At 36.1% G+C, this 19,486-nt stretch overlaps 1 protein-coding gene across 6 annotated transcripts in view; it reads left to right on the top strand.

Moving 5' to 3' along the window:
* The window catches only part of LOC108246367 (collagen alpha-1(XIV) chain), a 142,477-nt gene that overhangs the window by 74,074 nt on the left and 48,917 nt on the right, over positions 1–19,486 (top strand). For all 6 annotated transcript variants that reach the window (XM_017433865.3, XM_017433866.3, XM_017433869.3 and 3 more), the window contains 6 exons: positions 3,125–3,254; positions 8,831–8,953; positions 9,728–9,877; positions 12,031–12,147; positions 16,018–16,167; positions 18,211–18,285. In XM_017433865.3, the coding sequence (XP_017289354.1) occupies positions 3,125–3,254; positions 8,831–8,953; positions 9,728–9,877; positions 12,031–12,147; positions 16,018–16,167; positions 18,211–18,285 (745 nt within the window). The remainder of the gene's footprint in view (positions 1–3,124; positions 3,255–8,830; positions 8,954–9,727; positions 9,878–12,030; positions 12,148–16,017; positions 16,168–18,210; positions 18,286–19,486) is intronic.

Below are 19,486 nucleotides of genomic sequence, written 5' to 3' on the forward strand. Positions count from 1 at the left end.
ATTTGCGAAAAAAAAATCAGGTTTCCACCCACATCTCAACACCATAAGTCCCTGTAGGACGGTAGGTTTACAACAATGTCGACAGCTTTTACCTTTTGGCTTTATTCTTTTTTTTTTTTTTTTATTTCACTTATTCGGCACACTCATTTTCTATAAAAAAAGAAGAAAGAAAACGCACACAAACTCTGAAAAGACTGAAACATTCTTCAGCTGCATGGCCATCACTTGTTTACCTCAGTCTACTTTTGACCAAACTCGTCTCAGAAACTGGCTTTTTATTTTAAACACATTACTGGTTAAAGCAACAATACTATAGTCAGTTTTATTCACGTGTGGCTGCTCACTGTGAAGTTTCTTGACCCATATGTATTTTTACGGTGTAAAAATCCTTTTTTCCAAGTGTTGGAGTTTTGTCAAATGTTCACAGGTCTGTACTGTTTGTCAATCATCTTGATGATATTTCTTGCTGCTTGTCTTTAAGCCTTGCAGTCACAGCCCAAAAAAAAAAAAAGTGCAATAAACGTATTAATTCTACACCTCTTTTTTTCCAAAATGCCACTGGGTTTTTGAATTTTGCAATTACTTCATGAAAGTATGTTTTCATTTACAAATAGGTGGAGCGAAAATGTATGAAGTTGATTTCTTTGAACTGCGTGGCTGTGTGACAGTTTAGAGACTTGCAGCCTTTTTCATCAGACTGGGCTGAAATTGATTTCTCGAGGCCCACAGTGTTTGTCTGACTGACATCTCTGAGAAAGGGTTTTCTTTAAAAAGTAGAGAAGTTTGTAGCCGGTGTAAGGCCAGACTGTGCATGCTCAGAATGCAAACTGGACAGAAAGACGCCGACACAAAAACCGGTTGTAGGGAAAGACAGAAGAGTCTGAAGCCTGAGGTATATTCACCCACAGAACCTGCTCCTTATAATAATAAGAAATCGCCCATCGCACAAGACAGTTTTTACATTTGTGACCTAAAAAGGAGAGCAAAGACTTCTAGGTGTGTTTTTAAATATTTCATTTATTTATGTTTGAACATTTCTAATCAAACTAATCAGACTAAAATGACCAAATTCAGCCTTTGAATGTTTGGGTTAATAGGTTTTACTGGGTTGACTCTGCCTTTAATATCTTCAGATGCTTTTTTATTTAACAGAAGTGAGTTACTATTATTGTTGATTACATGTCCTTGTGTGTTGTCACCATTCACTCCTCCCGCCTGCCCCAAGTCTTGTTAATTACTTCACCTGTGCCCACTTTCCAATCACCTCCTCTATTTAAAAACCCGGTCATCTCCTCCACACTCTGCTGGTTCGTTTTCTTTTGGTTGTCTGCCTTATTGCCATGCCTCGTCACCCTCTGCTCTTGCCCCAGGTCTGTTTTTGGAGTTTTCAGTTTGTTAGTGTTTTTTTTTATTTTAGTTGTTTGCTGCCTTTTTGTTTCTGTTTATCTTTTATTTAAAAAAAAATAAACTAGTTTTTCCCCCCACTACAAAATGAATCTGCACTGTGGGTTCGCCTCCTTCCCCATTCCCTCGCCTGACAATAATCATTAGATGTACCTCTACGGGTGGTCAAATCAAGACAAGATGGCCACCACAGCCAACTGGCCTAAGTCAGTTTTACAGATATTGAGCTACATTCTGATGTGGTAGTAGCTTAGAGTCATTCCCATCACATGAGGCTGCACATGATGCTTTTATCAAGGTTTGGCCGAGATGGCTTAAACTACTTTACCTGTCGTCATCAAATAATCTGAGTTTAAAACGCTGTCATTTAAAAAGTGGGCGATATGCATTTACTCAAGTAATCCTAGGACCTTATTTAAGGTAAAATGATCATGTAATGAGACCAGAACTTTGGATTTACAGGTTTTACTGGGCTGGCTGTCTCTGACTTTAGGATTCTTTTACATTTGAGAGAGATGAGCTACTTTATTTGTCAAGGATTTAAATAGCACTAAAGCTGAAAAATAATTAATCAAATTTTTTTTTCACCTTTTCCACAATTAAGTTTATTGTCAGAATATAAAATTGATATTCATGTCATGCTGTTTAATAAAAGATAACAAGAGAATAAGAATAATGCCTGAGAACCTCTGTGGGTTTCTGATTGATAAAGGGGATCTAAAATATAATAAGAAATACCCTTGGATAATTATAATTAAAGACAAAGAGATGTTAAAGCAAAGCAGGAAGCGATAAACAAGAGCTGAAAGAGCAGATGATGAACAGAGGAAGAAGGAATTTGAAGTGGAGATGAAGAGAAAATAAAAGAAGCCTGCAGGGTAAAAGAGGCAGATTAGCTCCACTGCAGCAAAACGTTTCAGTAGGACGGATGAGTCATTTACGGATCAGTTTCAACAAAAGGCCAACTCAACCGGCTGTGGTGAGATGAAAACCCAGACACAATTAACCTCTGCAGCACCTACAACCGTAAAGTTTACTGCAACATCTTCTACAACCTAACCTCTATTAAAAGGCTAATGCAGTTTTGTTTCTGCGTTTGTACTTGGTCGTGATGATGACTTAGTTTCATTTACCTGCGAGTTCACTCCTGAATCTATGTTTTACAGCTTTTTTATCATTGGGATAAAGAAAATTAGTTTAAATTCTAGATCTGAACAGTGAAGGACCACATCTTTGCTTTAACTGTTTGATGACCTGTTGAAGCTGTCAACATTTGTTTCCCCTGCAGACAACGTAGGGTCAACAAAAGTACTTTTGCTGCAATATCTACCATCATTACATCACTTTAAGTTGTGTAATAAGACCGTTTGGTAACATTTCATGGAAGAATTTTGCATAAAGACAAGACAGAGGTGATCACTTTATGGATGTGTAAAAAAAAATCACATTTTATATCAATGAATATGTCAGCAGCTCACTTTTCTTTTTAATAAAAAAGAACTGCATGTGCAAAAATACCAAATGTCTAAAGAGAAAATCCAAAGATGATGATGATAATATCATGACCCCTTCAGTTGTCTGATGTGAACTTTAGCTGGTGAAATATCACACCAAGACTAAAAATGGAGTTGAGCAATTTAAGAAAGGAAGAAATGAAAATGTTAGCAGTTGTAGCTGTCCTTCAAACCTGACTTAAGATATTTATTTTTTCTGGTTCCAGAGGATGGTGCCTGCTGGTCAGAACAGCCTGGTTCTGCAGCCGCTCCTGTCAGATACGGAGTACAAAGTCTCCATCACTCCTGTTTACGTCGAGGGAGACGGAGCGGTCGCTTCACAAAAGGGACGGACGCGTAAGTCACAAATATAGCTTTGCTTATACATTTAATATTAATCACAATTTAGATTTTTTTTTTAAAGTTGTGCAAACACAAGATAACACTATAAAAGGCACCATGATGTGACACGTGCATCTACAGCTTCTACATCCTTCACACGTTTTCAGAGTTTAGCTGTTGTGTTCTGGGTCAGTCTGACTCGTTTCTTAGTGTCGTTTATGGTCACAGCTAACAGGTGAATTCTGTAAAAAGCCTCTAAAGAAATCCACTATAGACTCCCCACTCAGCTGCAAGTGACAGACAAATGCTGTTGGAAACCAGCCGGTGAATGCAACACATAAAAGTTGGAAAAAAGAAATAAAATTGTCAAGACTGAAAAGCTAAAAGTTGGGACTAACCTACAGCTTTGAAGCAATCTAAATTAAACTAAGATAAATGATTTTGACTTCATATTAGGACTGCAATTTATTTGGATGAATTTATAATAATTGAGAGAGTGAAAACAACGTAAAGTCTAAAATATAGTAAATAATCAGGAGGTTTAACTGATGAGTTTTCATGTAATTTCACTGAGTCATTATCTGGAGTTTGTCAAAATGCTGAGAAGATGGTGCAAGAATTTGAAAGCAAACATTGTAGACATTTACAATCTGACATGTGGCCTCTCTGGGGCATTTTGTCGTACTTTTACAGCTGCAGAGCCTGTGAGAACATTTCTTATTGGCTCAGTTGGGAGTAAGAACGGGCCGGGCCTCATAGTTAAAGTCATAAAGACGTCATAAATAAGTCAGTTATTTACACTTAGGTTCAATATATTAACCAGAAACATGTCAGTCCTCAGAAACATCCAGCAGAACCTTCAGCTTCAAGCATCATCGGTGCCAAGATTGTGCTTTGAAAAAAAACATCTCAACTCTGCTGGTTTCTTAATAAATTTTAGGTAACATGAGGTGTATTTTTTTTCCTCCCAACTTCTTTCAAAAGCTAAACTTCTACGACTTCTGAACATGAGCAGCACATAAGCAGAATGGAAACATGTTAACAGTTTATCCCCTGTAAAATACTTTGTTTGCTAAACAGAAAGTTGCAGAGGTGGTATAAAAAGGGTTGAAGGACAATTTTCTTCTGGACAAAATGAGCAAAACAGATTAATTTTGTTATGAAGTTTGAAGCGACGGAGAAGCAGTCAAGGGCACCAGTTAATTAAATCGTGTTTTTAATTTACCAAAATTATTAAAACAGTTGAGATTTTGGACTTTGGTCAGTTCTGTCAGGAGAATTATTTATTTATTTATTAAACTAATTTTATATTACTTTGTATATTTAACTGAAATACTTTAGGCCAGTAAAGCAAACCTGGCATAAAGAATTAAACTAGAAATCAACAAAACAGTAGCTAAAATTAATAAAAAATGTAGCTAAGAGGTAAAGTTAGAATAAGAATACAAGAATAGAGTAAGTATGCTGAAACAGATTTCAGAGAACGATGTTTTGAAGGAACTGAAGAGATCTGTATGTATTTTATGTGTTTTTTTCTTTTAAATAAAGGTAAATAAATTGAAAAGTTTAGCAGAAGTCATAGCACAGTGTGCCCAATCCAGCTGAATGTTTTGATGACTCAGCAGTCACACAATTAAAACAAGATAAGTAAGGAAAATGAGACAACTTGTCTCAGTAGCTCACAGTGCAATAACCATTTCCTTTAAAAACAGAAACGTGAGGATTATTTTTCCTTCCTTTAAATGTGACTGCATGCTGTAAACGCTCACTAAGGATTTCCTCGGCTGCCAAACAAACACTTGACTTTGAACAAGAACTAAAGTCTAAATTTGAGTCATTTATCTTTCCTGTCCGTCCCATCATGTGTCCCTGAGCAGCACATTACACACATTAGCAGGCATTAACGACGTCCTCCGACTTTTAAATGACGGGCCTCCGACACTCTGTGATGATGAATGGCTCCTGTTAGCAAGTGAGGGATGAGAGGATCACCGCAGGAAAAATTAACAGGGAACACAGAGAGAGGGGGGGTAGATTAGGTGTTTTTAGAGTGAAGATAGATGGTGTGACAAAGAGAGCTGGTGTAATCTGAGGATTTGAACCTGTAAGAAAGGGGAGGTAAACGCTGAGGGAGGCATGACAGTGAATGCAGAGGGGGTGATTGGGTTTTTATCCCAGTCTGAAGATGGATAATGTGACAGGAGAAGCAGATTAATCTGAGGGGATGATCCACTCAGGAATGGGGTGATTAGTTAGAAAAGTGCAGGGGATTTTCAGAAAGGGTGACAGGTGTTTCAGTTCTCAAAGAAAAGGAAACAAAACATAGCGAAGATGTTGTGTTTGACATAAAAGTGATGAGTTTATTTCAACCAGTAAGTGTCCTTATTCTCAGTTATTGTCACGCTTTGCAGTTAATTCTCTAATTACTGCGTTATTCTTTATTGCATAAAATGAAGTGTACGGCAGTTCATGTAAGTCAAGAATGTGTTTACAGCATTCAGATTGTTTTCCTGCAGGTATTTTCTTCCATATTTTATTTGTTAACAGACTATACTTTGTGCTTTTTTAATCAATCATATATCAAAACCTTCAGCTTGATTGGGAATGGTGCACTATGAGCTTTAGTTTTTGTCATTTTTACAATTTTCAAAATATTTAACTTTATATTTTAACGTTTTTTTAAGTTAATTACTTACCATTCAGTTCCTTTTTAATTTTTAGATAAAGTTTTGCTTCTTTTAGTTTAAAATTATTTTCCTGCTGCTTTTAGTTTATAGCGTTAGATGATCTTCTGATGAGTTTATGTTCTGCTCCGTTTACCTTGTGTTTAGTTCATTTCAGCCCTAGTTCTGCTCATTTTGACCTCTGTGGCACTAATTTTAGACCCTATTCTTCTTGTTTAACTTTAACAACTCAGCTTCTCCATCAAATTTCACCAAAGTCATTCAGCACTCAGCATTTTTTTACAGAAAATTCTATTTCTCCAGTGCACCTTTGAAATTACAGTTTGCAGCTTGACGGGTTGTTTTAACATAACTGTTTTCAGTGATTTATGTAAGTTAGTCATTATGTAATATATGTGATTTATGGTATTTTTTGGCCTTAATGATCAAAAGAACAAAAGGACCAGACAGCCCACATATAAATGTTCTGTCAGTCAGGCGTTCCCTTTCTTGGGGGAGGACAGGTTCTGTCAGTCATCCATAAGTACTTTGACTTTAGTGGGTGGAACACCATCATAGTTGTAAATGAAGCCATTTAGGTCCAACAACACCCTTTGGTAGAGACGTGACAGATATGACTGTTCAAATTTAGTGCTCTGAACATTTTGTAAGGTTTGCTCTGCAGATTTAGAGATATGAAGCATAAGTTAATGTCTGACAAGGTTCTTTATTTATTTTTTTGTTGTTTTAAATCTGAGCTGAAGCTCTTAAAGCTGCAATAAAAAATACAAAAAAACAGAAATAACAGCTTATAGTCATTTACTTCAATACTAGTTTTGTTTAAAAAGAGTTTAGTGAATATTTTCTTTATTTTGTTGTGGATTTCTGTTGTGTGCTGACAATCTAAACTTGTTTTCTATCTGCAGAGGTGGTAAAGCTGATAGGGAATTTAGAAATGTAATTAAGACCTGATAAAAAGAATTGGAAAAAGGTGGATTTCCTCAGGACCAGGGGTTAGTCTCTGCCCCAAGCAGAGGCGTTCAGGTTTGTGGGAGTCTTGTTCATGAGCGATGGATCAATGAATCAGAACCTCGTCTGCAGGAATGAGGGCGTTGCTTTGGTCTGGTGGAAAAGGAGCTTAGCTTAAAGACAAAACTCTTGATTGACTGACATGGCTAACCCTCAGGTATGGGTTATGATGAAAAAATTGAGTTCCCAAATTAAAATCAGCTTCCTTCGTAGGTTGGCCTGGCGAGGAGCTCCATCATTTTGAAAAGAGTCAGCTGAGGGGGTTTAGGTGTCTGATTAGGATGCCTCCCTGTGGAGGATTTCTGGGCATTTTAAGAGGAGATCCCAGGGCAGACCCAGAACTCAGCTTTTCTGACCTGGGAACATCTTGGGATCCCTAAGAAAGAGTTGGAGAGTAATGTCTGTGTTTGTCTCATGGACCTGTTGCCTCTGTGACCTGACCATGGATGCAGATGAAGATGGATGGATAGATGGTCGAATGGATGAAGAAAAAAAAAAAACTTTAGAAAATCAATTAAAATTCAAAGTTTAAATCTGTCATTTATTGATATTAAGTTGGAATAGTTGTTTCATTTTTCTCCTCTGTCTCCAGCTCCTGATTTTAAATATGAACTGCTTAGTTCAGTTTATCCAGTGGATGTTTTAAAGCCTTAAAAAGCCAACTGTGAAACTTTCCGTAAAGAACCTAAAAACTTGGTTTGGATGGTCTCAAGAACAATTAAGTGACAGGTTGCATGTAGTGTGGTTTCTGAGCTTGAACTGAGAATTAGACAAAGCCTCTGAAAATGGTTCTTAACTCGTGAATCAGCTTCTGTGCCCGGAGAGTTTCACTGAATCACCAGTTTCTCATTACAAGTGAACACATTGAGGGAAGGGTGGCGCTGAGAAGAATGGGGATTTCTTTTTCTCAGGTCCAGGAGAGCCAGTGGAGGTAGATAATACAACAGAAAAGCAGGTTATAACATGAGGATTTAAACACAGCAGACACTGATGGGGTTTTGGAGCTCAAAAAGTATGATTGGTTTCTTAATGCTGAACCACCACAGAGGGTGAAGACGAAAAATGAGGCAGGAGAGCTGCTGTAATTTGGAGCTTTTAGTTTGTGAGAAACCAGCTCAGAGAGGAATGATGGGAGATGAAGAGAATGATTGGAGATCTTTAGCTCCTTAAGCGTCTAACTGGAGAGCTAATAGATTCATTCAAACTTAAAAGAAGGAAAAAAAAACTATAGGGATCTTCAGAGAATCTGAATCAAGAAAAAATGGATGTGAATGTTGACAAGGATTGTAAGGTTTCATTTAGGGAAGAAAAAAAACTTTACTTCAAAAGAGATTTATGATTTTACTTTGTCTCTGTCCTGAGTCACAGCTGCCATTTTAATCACAAGTCCTTTAGTTTTAATATTCTTCTGACAGATTAATTTTACTGATCTCTCTGTTACATTAAAGGGAATTTTCATTGAGCTAATTTTATTAAGATTTATCAAACTTCCATTTTTTATCTTTGCCTTTGTTATTTCAGCTTCTGTCCTCTGAGTTGCTTCCTGTTCTTTGCTCTCCCTCTGGTTTGATGACATTATTAAAGCACTTTTAATCATTTTTCTATGCAGAAAATTGTATTTATGTGAAGTATTTTATTAATGGATTTGATTTTTATCAAATTTTATTAATAATGTGTTTTTTTCTATTTTTTTAAGTTTTGTATTGCACGTTCTTTGTAAAATTAATTCCAATAGCAGCTAAATAAAGACACTGTACTACGCTTTTGAAGAAAAAGGCATAAAAAGGCACATTCCTCCTTTAACTTTTTGTTCTGCTGTCTCCTATTATAGTTAGGGGATTGTATGATTCATATACTGTTTAAATAGAAACCATAAGTCTGTCTTTTTTTCCACTGCAGTTCCTCTTTCAGCTCCAAAGAACCTGCGGGTCTCAGAGGAATGGTACAACCGCTTCCGGATCAGCTGGGACATTCCACCTTCACCCACCATGGGCTACAGGGTCGTCTACCAGCCTCTTTCTGGTAATTTCCACACAAACTAACTGATTTGTTATGAGTTTACTTACAATTTACAAATCATAGCAATGATACCCAAATACAGGATGTATAGTATTTGGTGAATGATAAAAAAAATGAATTTATGTAACTCTTTCCTACATCACCTATATGCATTTTCAACCTGATTGTCAGTAAGTATAAGTTATCCTCAGCAGGTATGAGGTGAGAAATAAATTAAAAAATTTAGGCAGATCTCTGGAGCTTAAAGCTTCTGGCCTCAAGCATTTCTGCCTGCAGCAAAAGGCTCGAGGCAACAATAGACACGTCTAATGAAAAATAAATAAATAAATAAATCATTAGTGGCTCATCTAAATTGTGTTGGGTTTTCCAATGAACAAATATGTACAAAATACAAAATGTGTAACATTAGTTCTGGTTTATTATGTGCCTCAGAATCAGTAAAACTTGATTTGAGGAGAATTCTCTGGAAAAGAAAAAAAAAACAGAATAGTCCAACATCTGAATATTTAATGTTCAATAAATAATTTTAAACAAATGTGTAGATATAAATGTCATAAGCAACCCAAGGGCAAATTCTAAGCTAAAATATGCAAGCTTATTTTACCAATATCATATTTGGAATAGATTTCCCACAAGCATGCATCCAAAATGAAATTCATTATTTCCTTTTTGTTATATCTGACACTAATGATCACCTTTGAACCTGCTCCTTTTCCTTTTAACTGGCCATTTATTCCATCTTGACATCCCTCCTTTAATTATTCTGCCCCTTTGCAGCTCCTGGATCAGCTCTGGAGACCTTTGTGGGGGAAGACGTGAGCACCATGCTGATTGTGAACCTGCTGAGTGGGACAGAGTACAGTGTCAAGGTCATCGCCTCCTACACCACCGGGTCCAGTGAGGCTCTAGCAGGAAGGGCAAAGACCTGTAAGTTTGATGTGTTTTTATTGGACATTCCACTATCAGTGATGTAATTGAAATGCATAAAATTATTTATTCTTTTATGGGTGATTTTGTGAACAATCTGGGATATAAAAAGCACTGGATTTCAAGTAAATATTTGACAATTACAGCACATTTCAGTAAATTACCTATGGGTTGGAGATGCCAATGATAAAATTCAGACAGGTTTGTGACGTCTGCAATGACTCTATGATTATTTTGATATAAAACTTGTTGCTTATATTTGTTCAAAACTCAAGCGACGGGACTGCGCACTGTTGGGGATCATAAACTAAGAACCACCATGAGCATTGTGAGACACTCTGGAGACCCCCTCTTGAATGCCATTCTCTAATTAGTTGCATCCCAGTGAGGTACTGCCTTTGCCCAGAACTCTAGTTGGTAATTGATTTTTTTTTTCTTTTTTTTAATACGTTTGGGCAGAACAGTCTTTTTAATTCTAATCACAGGAGCAGCCGGAGATCCACAGATGTCAACATGTTGATGTCTAACTGTTACTTTCAGCTGTGAATATGTTTAATTATATATCAGCCTGGGAATGAACTTTAGATGTAGTGAACCAAAATGATTTCACTGGCTACGTGGATCCTTCCCACAGCTCTTTAAGTGTCTGGCCTGAATCGTTTAGTCAGTTAGTTTGGATTTTCCCTCTCTTGCATGATAATTGACCTCTTCACAGCCATGAAAATTTGGTGAAATAGTTTAATCTCCTTCACCATCTTAAGTGATCAACAATATAATAGCCAGAGAGTAAAACCCCACCCAATCGTCCATTCTTATTACGCTATATAAACAAGTCTCCAAACACAAGTGTCAGCTAAACTCACACATGTACCTTTTAAACTTAGTTCACTACTCTGCATTGGTGCCAATTTTCACCACTTGCATAACAATTAAGCTCATCTTGGTTGAATTAAAGGACATGTTGAGAAAGTCATAAAGGACAGCAATGGGGGTACAAACCAAAAAAAAAAAAAAGACGGAGAGATGGATTTATTGGAAAAGAGAGAAAGATGATTAGGCCAGTGTGATCCCAGGAGGGGAATGGAGCGTCTGTCATTTTGCTCAGTAGCATGTTAATGAAGCCAATGGAGCAGAAGAGATGAGTGAGCTGATGCGTCAATGTCACACGTTAGCACAAGTACCATAGATTTAGAGAACAAAAAAGAGGAGCTTTACTCCAGATTTAGAGAACAAAAAAGAGGAGCTTTACTCCAGATTTCTCTTTAATACGTGTTACCTGTGGGTTTTTTTTGTCATCCAGTGTTTTAATATTATGGTTTTGAAATATAAAGAAAATAATCTAATAGCCATTCTTGATGCTAAATAAAAATGTTAAATACTTTCTCTTGAAAGCAAATGGTGAGGTTTTTAAGATAAATAATATGCAGAGAGAATCAGTTGAGCATTTGTATGAGGGTCAAAATCATGTAGATTAGATCCTCAGCTTAAATGTTCTGTTCTTTTGGACTTTGTGTAATTTAACTAAAAATGTGCAAGGCCATTACCGATTCACAGAAGCACAAAAACTGATGGCTTTCAGCTCAGAACAACTTTTGCATTCAAAAGTCAAAAGCTAAAAGCATATAAGTTCCATTTGCATAAATAGACTGTGTGGGTTTTCTTTAGGAGTGTGTGTGTGCACAAACTTACACTCTTTGAACAAACACAGTGTAGCCATGTTTCTCCATATGTCTGCAAATAACTTCATTGAAATGCACTTCAGTGTCCTTGAAACCATGCAGCCACACGCTTCAAGTCCATCATCTGGAAACATGATTGCATGTGGTCTCTCTGATGTGAGCTTGGTGCAGCTTTATGTGGATTTATTATAGCAGTGTGGAGAGAAGAATGCTCACGGCTCTGTAATGAACATTTTCAGGGTTCCACAAAAGTTTTGTTTTATGTACCGGTGCTATTTCTGTTCTGGCCATAGACTTCCATACCGAGATTTCTGCAAAGTCAGAGGAGTTCAGCAACATCTGCCAGAACTTTCTGCTGTAGTGCAATTTGTGGCGATGAAGTCAAAGTAAAAATAAAAAGAAATCCATGGTGTAGAAATTACTGACTCCTTCATGAAACATAGATCCTAAAACTGTCTCTTTTCTTTTCTACAGTGTACCTCGGGGTGACTAATCTGAGTTCATATCAAGTGAGGACGTCCGGTTTGTGTACCCAGTGGCAGCCTCACCGGCATGCCAGTGCATACAGAGCAGTTATTCAGTCTCTGGCTGGTGAGTACTGCTGCTGCTAGAAATCTTCTCTGGTTTTATTTTTTACACTCTCAACTCTATAACATGTGCTTTTAACAAAACATGGCTAAACAAAGGTAAACATTATTAGTAGCTGGAGGGAACTCTAGGCTATTAGTTGCACTGTTCTCAACCTTTCATTTTCTATGCTTTTCTTACTCGTCCAAAGCAAAATCATATCTGAGTGTTTTTCAGCTAGTCTTATTCTAAATTCAATTTAGGGGTTCAGGAAATTCCAGAAAAAGATGCAGCATCAATTTTTTACAAAGACCATAAATCATCTGAAATGGAAAACCTGGAGCTACTATTTGATCATTTCACTTCCTGTTCAAAAACTCACAAATACAAATGAATTTTGAAGAGTTATAATATGATCAAAAAGTTAATTTAAGTTAATTAGCTGGTTAGAGAGTGACACCATGAGTATTTAGTTTTCAACTTTTTGACAATATTCAATTTTTTAAGTTTTGTTACAAAACCCAAGCACTGATATGCCACCTTATCTCATATAGCCTCAATTCTGTCTACTTTCTTGATTCAGACAGTATTCCAAAGTAAACAATCATGAAAGACAATTAGTGGTCAAGTTTGCAAATATTGAAACACTCTTGAAAAAGGTTACCAATACTGTAATTATGGCCCTTAAATAAACCTGATGTTCATTTTTGACTATGGAAAAGAATGCTCAAGATATTTTAATAGCATCATAGAAGTTTCTCATAATAAGATCACATCTTTTAACTATTTTCCTTTTGTTAAAAGATGAAGATAATTATATCCTGCTTTAGTATGAAGTATGCAAATGCAATGTTTTGTCTGTTCTACAACTATACTTTGTCTCTCTCTGGATTATCTTCAAGTGTTTTAAAGAAGGTTTGCAAGTCTCTTAAAAATGACTGTGCATTGCTCCAGCTGCATATGACTGTATGTGCAGCTGTAAATCTCCTCATATTTTCCTGTTGAGCTCCAATGCTGCATATCTGAGCCTGTGGGAATTGAGCTCATTTATACTTGCATGTTTTCACGAGTAGGAGTTTGAATCCCTAATTAGCCAGAGATGACAAAAGGTTTTGTTGTATCCCACTTGAGATGTGCTGACAGTCTTAAAGGTTCAGCTGTGCAATAAAACATTGAGCCTTTCTGTAGAAATGAAGGGCTTATGGATTACAGCTCTGGTGACATTTACATGCTCTGTGTGAAGTAAAATAGAGGGGAAAAAGACAGAAAAAGCTTAATATTATGGCTGCCAAGTGATGAGATGTTCTTGTTGTATGATTGACAGTAATTATGCCTTCCCGAGACTGTTCTGGAAGGTATATGGATGAAAAAAAATGTTCTCAGGAAGTTTTCTCCTAAGAGTTGAATGCACTTGCAGTCAGTTTTCTTTATGCAAGGAAATTGTTTGTTTCCAGCAATAAAGAACATATATAGGAGAACATATATGATGACTAAAAGAGAAATGTGACAGATGCTGAACCGTCGACATAAATAAAGATGGATGAAACAACTGTATTACCTTTAATTATCTATTTGTTGCAAACAGGCTCTCGTGGTGTAACGGAACACTTTTTTAAGTCTCAAATAACTAAATGAAAATAAATGTAAGATAAGAACTATTGGAATCAGCAAAAATCAACACCTGGAAAAAAAAATTTAAACTGACATTTTATATTTTTAATTAGGCAAATATCCCATTAATGTGCATGGAGCCCAGCCATTAGGGGCCACTCGTCCTGTGTGGCTTCGACTTCTTGGTTCCAGTTCTGTCTCTAGTTATAACCAAAATCCCCTGCAGCTTATTATGCTTTGTGTGTTTATGTGTGCTTGTTAAATGATTGCATTATAATCTACTGCTAAAATGTTACTGTCAGTCTCTGAGTCCCATATGGAAATATAAATGTTACCAAATATTCAGGGTCATTTAATGTGTTTGTGAACAGTTTTAAAACCTCACCTGCAGAACTAGACGATCCTTCGTGTGCTATTCCAGGACTTGCACACAGATGCATATTTGCTTAGCTTGGTATTTATGTGCATATTTTTGCCTTATAATTTGGTTGTAAGCCCACTCAGCATTTATTTTACCCTCTGTAAGCATATAAAACAAAAAATAATTAAAATAAGTCTATTTCTTCTTAATGCGTATCCTAAAATTACATCCAGACTTTTCATCAAAACCTTATTTTGCTTTCTATTACACAATAATGTGACAACCTTTGATTTTTAGCTGCCGAAAACTACAAAATTTTGTATATAACCAGCCTTACAATTATTAAAGTAATTTTTTGGTTTGGAGTTTCTGCAACCTCAAACAAAAAGTGATAAAACACTCAAACATATCCAAATAACATCGAACAACATATGGGGTTTCCTTGATTCGATTTCCCAGATACACCTTTCAGTCACCACCTCAAAGATAAGATTGACTTTTAATACAGCCGTCATCCACCAAATAGGAAAGTAATGGATGTTATTCATCACCTTTAGGCCTCAAGCAATAACACTGCCATCATTAACGTCACATAAAAGCCACATATTCCCCTGTGTTTCCTTCAGGAGCTCCATTGTATTGGTTCTCTCAACACACAATAGAGGTAAATGAGGATTTATGTCAGCACAGCTGCTACGTAATTACTCTGGAGATGTGTCTGCTGCAGGAGAAAGAGGGGGATGATGGGAAGTTATCACATTTTTGGAATGGAAGGTGATCAAATCAAATGGGACAGAGGAAGGTAAATGCAGGAAATGAAAAACACAAACTGTAAAATGTGTTTAGGTCAATCTTTTTTTGTGGTACACTGGTGGACTCTTAAAACAAACAGTGGTTTAGAGAAGTTTGAGCACATTTACTTCATCTTACTTTACTCATTTTAAAATTTTCAATACTTATTATTTTTGTCATAGGATTACTGGTCAAGTTATTGTCTTTCAGCTTCTCACTTTTTTACCATTTGATAAGTGCAAAATAAGTTTAAAAATCAAATGATGTTGCTTCCATTTATCTTTTCCATTGGCTGGTAGAATTAACTTTAATATATCGATAAGGTTTCAGAACATCACAAAATCTGTCCTATAATTGACATAATTCACTTTAAAACAGATTTATTTTTATAAGAAGGTAGATAAACGATATTTTATTGTACTAAATGTGTACAAAATTTACAGTAACTTTTCTTTTCCCATATATACAGTATATTCTCAGTTTTATTGTCTCTTCCAATAAAATAATCATTGTTTAATTACAATAGAACTTCACAAATGAAGTCTGATAAAATTACAAAATGTGTGGAGTTTTATTTATTCTATAGAAAATCAACTTTGGGTAAACTAATTATAAATGATCAAAAAGCTATATTTGTTCTGTAAATTATTTATATGTAAAGTTGCAAAGAGAGTGGTGAAACTGAAATTCTGTATAATTATAAGAAACATTGAAATGGCAAACAAGCATCAAATGAATGGTTTTATTTTTATACCGAACAATGTTTCTTTTTCTATTAAAAAGGGCAATCAGCGTAGCTTTCAGGTCCAATGTAAAGCCTTTTAATGGTTCAATTTTAACTTATAAAGTCATTAACATAATGGTTATATGGTGACTGTTTTACATCCTGCTCCACATGACTTTAACCATTATTGGCTACAATTGCAAAATCTATGCTGTCTATAAAAATATATCTGCATTTGGATATGACTGGGATCACATAAGGTGCTTGGTTATGAGATGTTTATAAATAGTGTTTTGTAAATGCCTTAGTTTCCATAAATACTGTCTCCTGCAAAAAAAAAAAAGGGGGGGGGGGCAGCTTTTCACAAAGTGCAAAAACAATTTTGATCTGTGTGTTGTCTCTGCAGGTAGCCAGAAGCAGGAGACCAGACTGGGCGGAGGAGCCAGCAGACACTGTTTTAACAACTTGAAGCCCAACACAGAGTATAACATCAGTTTATACGCTCAGCTACAGGACGGGACTGAAGGTCCTGCAGTCTCTGCAACCGTGAAGACACGTGAGGACACTCATACAAACTCACGTCCAACCACTTAACCACAACAGAAGGCTGTTATTTTAGTGTCAATTGACAAAAAAAACAACAACTTATTTTTAAGGAGTCAAATGGTTTCAATTCAATTTGAGAAAAATCTCTCTTAAGAGGCTTGTTTATAGTTATTTTAGAAGAAACGTTCTAGTTGAATTTTATTTAAACAGTTTCTTAATGATTTAAGTTGTGAGTGTTAAGATAAACTGTCAGATATATTTAACCTGATAGACCTGAAATTGCTCGATACAGCTTTTTATATGTACAGATGTGCTCCATATACACACCTACTGAGTCATCTTTATATTATAATAAACACTAATCTAAGTATCCACATACATGTGTGATAGCAGCACAACAGAAACACATTTAACAAACACACTCACTCCTCCTCAAACTGCTGTCAGCTGTCATTGTTTAGAGAAGATCCCCAAGACAAGCCTAAAGGATGATCACATCATTTTCACTATAAGATGTCTTTTTATCCTTGTGGGAGCAATGAGAGCTGAATTCTCATCCTTCTTTCTTCTGAATGAGCCTTTTGTTCTGCAGCGGCAGCTCCAAACACTAATCAAGAGCTACTGTTTGGAGGAGAGGCAGGAGAGGGAGGCTGGTTGGGATGCTTCATTTTTTTTCTTCATAAGTGTCATAAACAATAAATGAGGATTTTATCAATAAATCTCAACAACTGCTCCCCAAAAATAAGAGCCAAGAGCAAAGTCGAAGAAGATTCGTCCAGTTTAGTCGATTCCTCTGCATGTTCATTTCATTTAAAACACAAAGAAATTCAGTGTTTAATGGTCAGCTTTAATGTTATTTCTTACATTTCATACTATTTTATTTCTTATAGGCTCTCTATAGCTGTTTTTAAAGTGTCAAACTAAGCCAATAGAAAATATTTTTCTGAGAATTTTCCAGATGTTTGTTTACTAATTTGTCTTCTGTTCACTTTTAGCTGTTTTATAATCTGTAATAAATCTGGTCCAAGTGATAAAGATAATTGCTCACTAACTGTAAAATGACGTTATTAATATAGATCAAAGAGTAATACATTATTTAGAAAAATCCAGCGCAACATTTGGCAGCAAAATTAAAAATGCAATAATGTGTTTGAATGTTATGTTCTAATTGCTCTACAACTATAACATCTAATTTAAACTCAAAGCTGTCGTTCAGTGCTGTGCTGCCAGCATATATTCATGGCTTTGTCAGGTTAATTTATGTACAGTGGTAAAAAAAAAGAAGCAAAAGGAGGAAGAATACTGGAAATAATAAAAGTAAAAGGAAGAGAGAAATGAATTGGTCTGTTTGGAGACATACAGTAGAGGCAGGAGGCTGCAGAACTGAAGGCATGACAAAGAAAAATCTACAGAGACATAAGAAATAAAAAAATAAAGTTTCTTCCCTAAAGTAGGTATTTGTTTGCTCCAGGCTGCTCTCCGACAGACTGTAGGTCTACAGAGAACCTCCTGGATGATTTATGGCTTTGTTTTGATGCAAATGAAAGCCAGCGCATTTCCTCCAAATGACTATCCCCATCGCTGCAGGCAGCCGCTGCTGAGCGCTCCCTACCTGCCATCACAAGTGATTCCAGCCTGAGGTGGCTGATTTACTGCCTAAACAGCTCTGAAAGCAGGAGATGTGTGTTATGTTGTGGAGCTTTTAGAGAAGTGGGCAACAAACACGCGCACACACACACACACACAATCCAGTCAAGAGGTTGAAAGCAGAGACAGCAGACATTTGGTCCTGGCTGTGATCAATCTACCAAATTATACAGGAGCTGAAATCACATGGCTGCATGTAGTCATTTCACACATTCTGGATGGTGACTATATGCGCCTGTGTGGGCTGTCTGAGGCCCGCTTTCCCCCACTTTCTGTGTAATTTATGTTTTTTGGAGGGGACATTTATTTGTAGGCTCATTTGGCTCGTTGCTTTATGATGAATGTGGTCGTAATTGCAGGTTTTTATGTCATCATGTGTGTGTCTCATTTGTTTCTCTCCACACAGTACCAGTCCCGACCCCGGCACCCGTCAAACTCCCCACCACCACGCCGCTACCCACAATCCCCGCTGCCAAGGAAGGTCAGAACATTGTATCAGTGTGTCCCTCCTATCGACTGTTGATGATTTATTGATGAGGGAGTTGCTGTTGGAGGCGTTCAGTCTGTGCAGAGGCTTGCTTTATGAGGAGACTTTGTTTTACCGTTTTTGGCTCAATGTTTTCAGGGAATAAACTCCATTCCAAGGCTCTGGTTGGAATCGAAAATTACAATTCATACATTTTATTCATCTTTATGTTTTGTACTTTTATTACATATTAGAGGAAACTACCGTCCATCCACTTAACTATGTAATAAACCAGATTAGTTAAATTGATGATGATGATGATGATAATAATTTATTTCAGACAAACTCAGCATTTTTGCTGTCAATTATAATAGTCATAGAGTGAAAATGGAAAGGAAAAAAACTCTAATTTTAAAAAAAGATTCACTTAAAGTTTAACTCGGGCAAAGTTGAGGCCTATTTTATACTTAGAATGTTGTTTTCTTATAAAAAAATCATGTTTTAATAGTTTAAAATTATGCTGGAGTGCCTTCAGTTCAGTTCAGGTGGAAATTTGGTTTACACCAATGATTAAACATGGTTAAGATATTGCCAAAAACCTGACCAAGATCAGTTACAATTATGTTCTTATTTAAAGATTTCCTTGGGATATCATAGTAATAAAATAAACAAAAACTGATACAGTTCTATTTAAACTACAGAGCCAATCTTATACAACTCGGCAGCTCAGTTATCAATAACTAGATTCATTTTTCTAATAGAATATGTTCATCAGTTTAGCTGTAATGGTTAGTTACTAATTAGATAATGAAAGAACTACAAACACACTTTGGTGCAGATTGCAGGAAGAAAATTGCAAAATTGGGAAAAATATGTATAAAATAATATACTTCATTGTTCACTGAGTTCACATTGTGCCAAAGAATTATTGACACGGACTCAAACATTTATACAAAATCCCATCTTTAACAAAACAAAACAATAACAGCTAAAACATAAAAAACACCTTGCTGGAAGTCTTGTAATGTTAATTTCTACAACATGTTTCAATTTCATATAAATAAATAAAAGGTGCAGTCAGATAAACAGATTCAATGATAAACAGACATGGAAAAAAGACTTAAAAACAAATAAATATGCTGCTGTTGTTTCTAATGGAAAAACTGATAGTTGCTTTTTAAATGTGCAAAGGGGAATTCATTTCACAGTCAAGATG

The sequence above is a fragment of the Kryptolebias marmoratus genome, linkage group LG5 (assembly GCF_001649575.2).
Source record: "Kryptolebias marmoratus isolate JLee-2015 linkage group LG5, ASM164957v2, whole genome shotgun sequence".
Classification (NCBI taxonomy): Eukaryota; Metazoa; Chordata; class Actinopteri; order Cyprinodontiformes; family Rivulidae; genus Kryptolebias; species Kryptolebias marmoratus.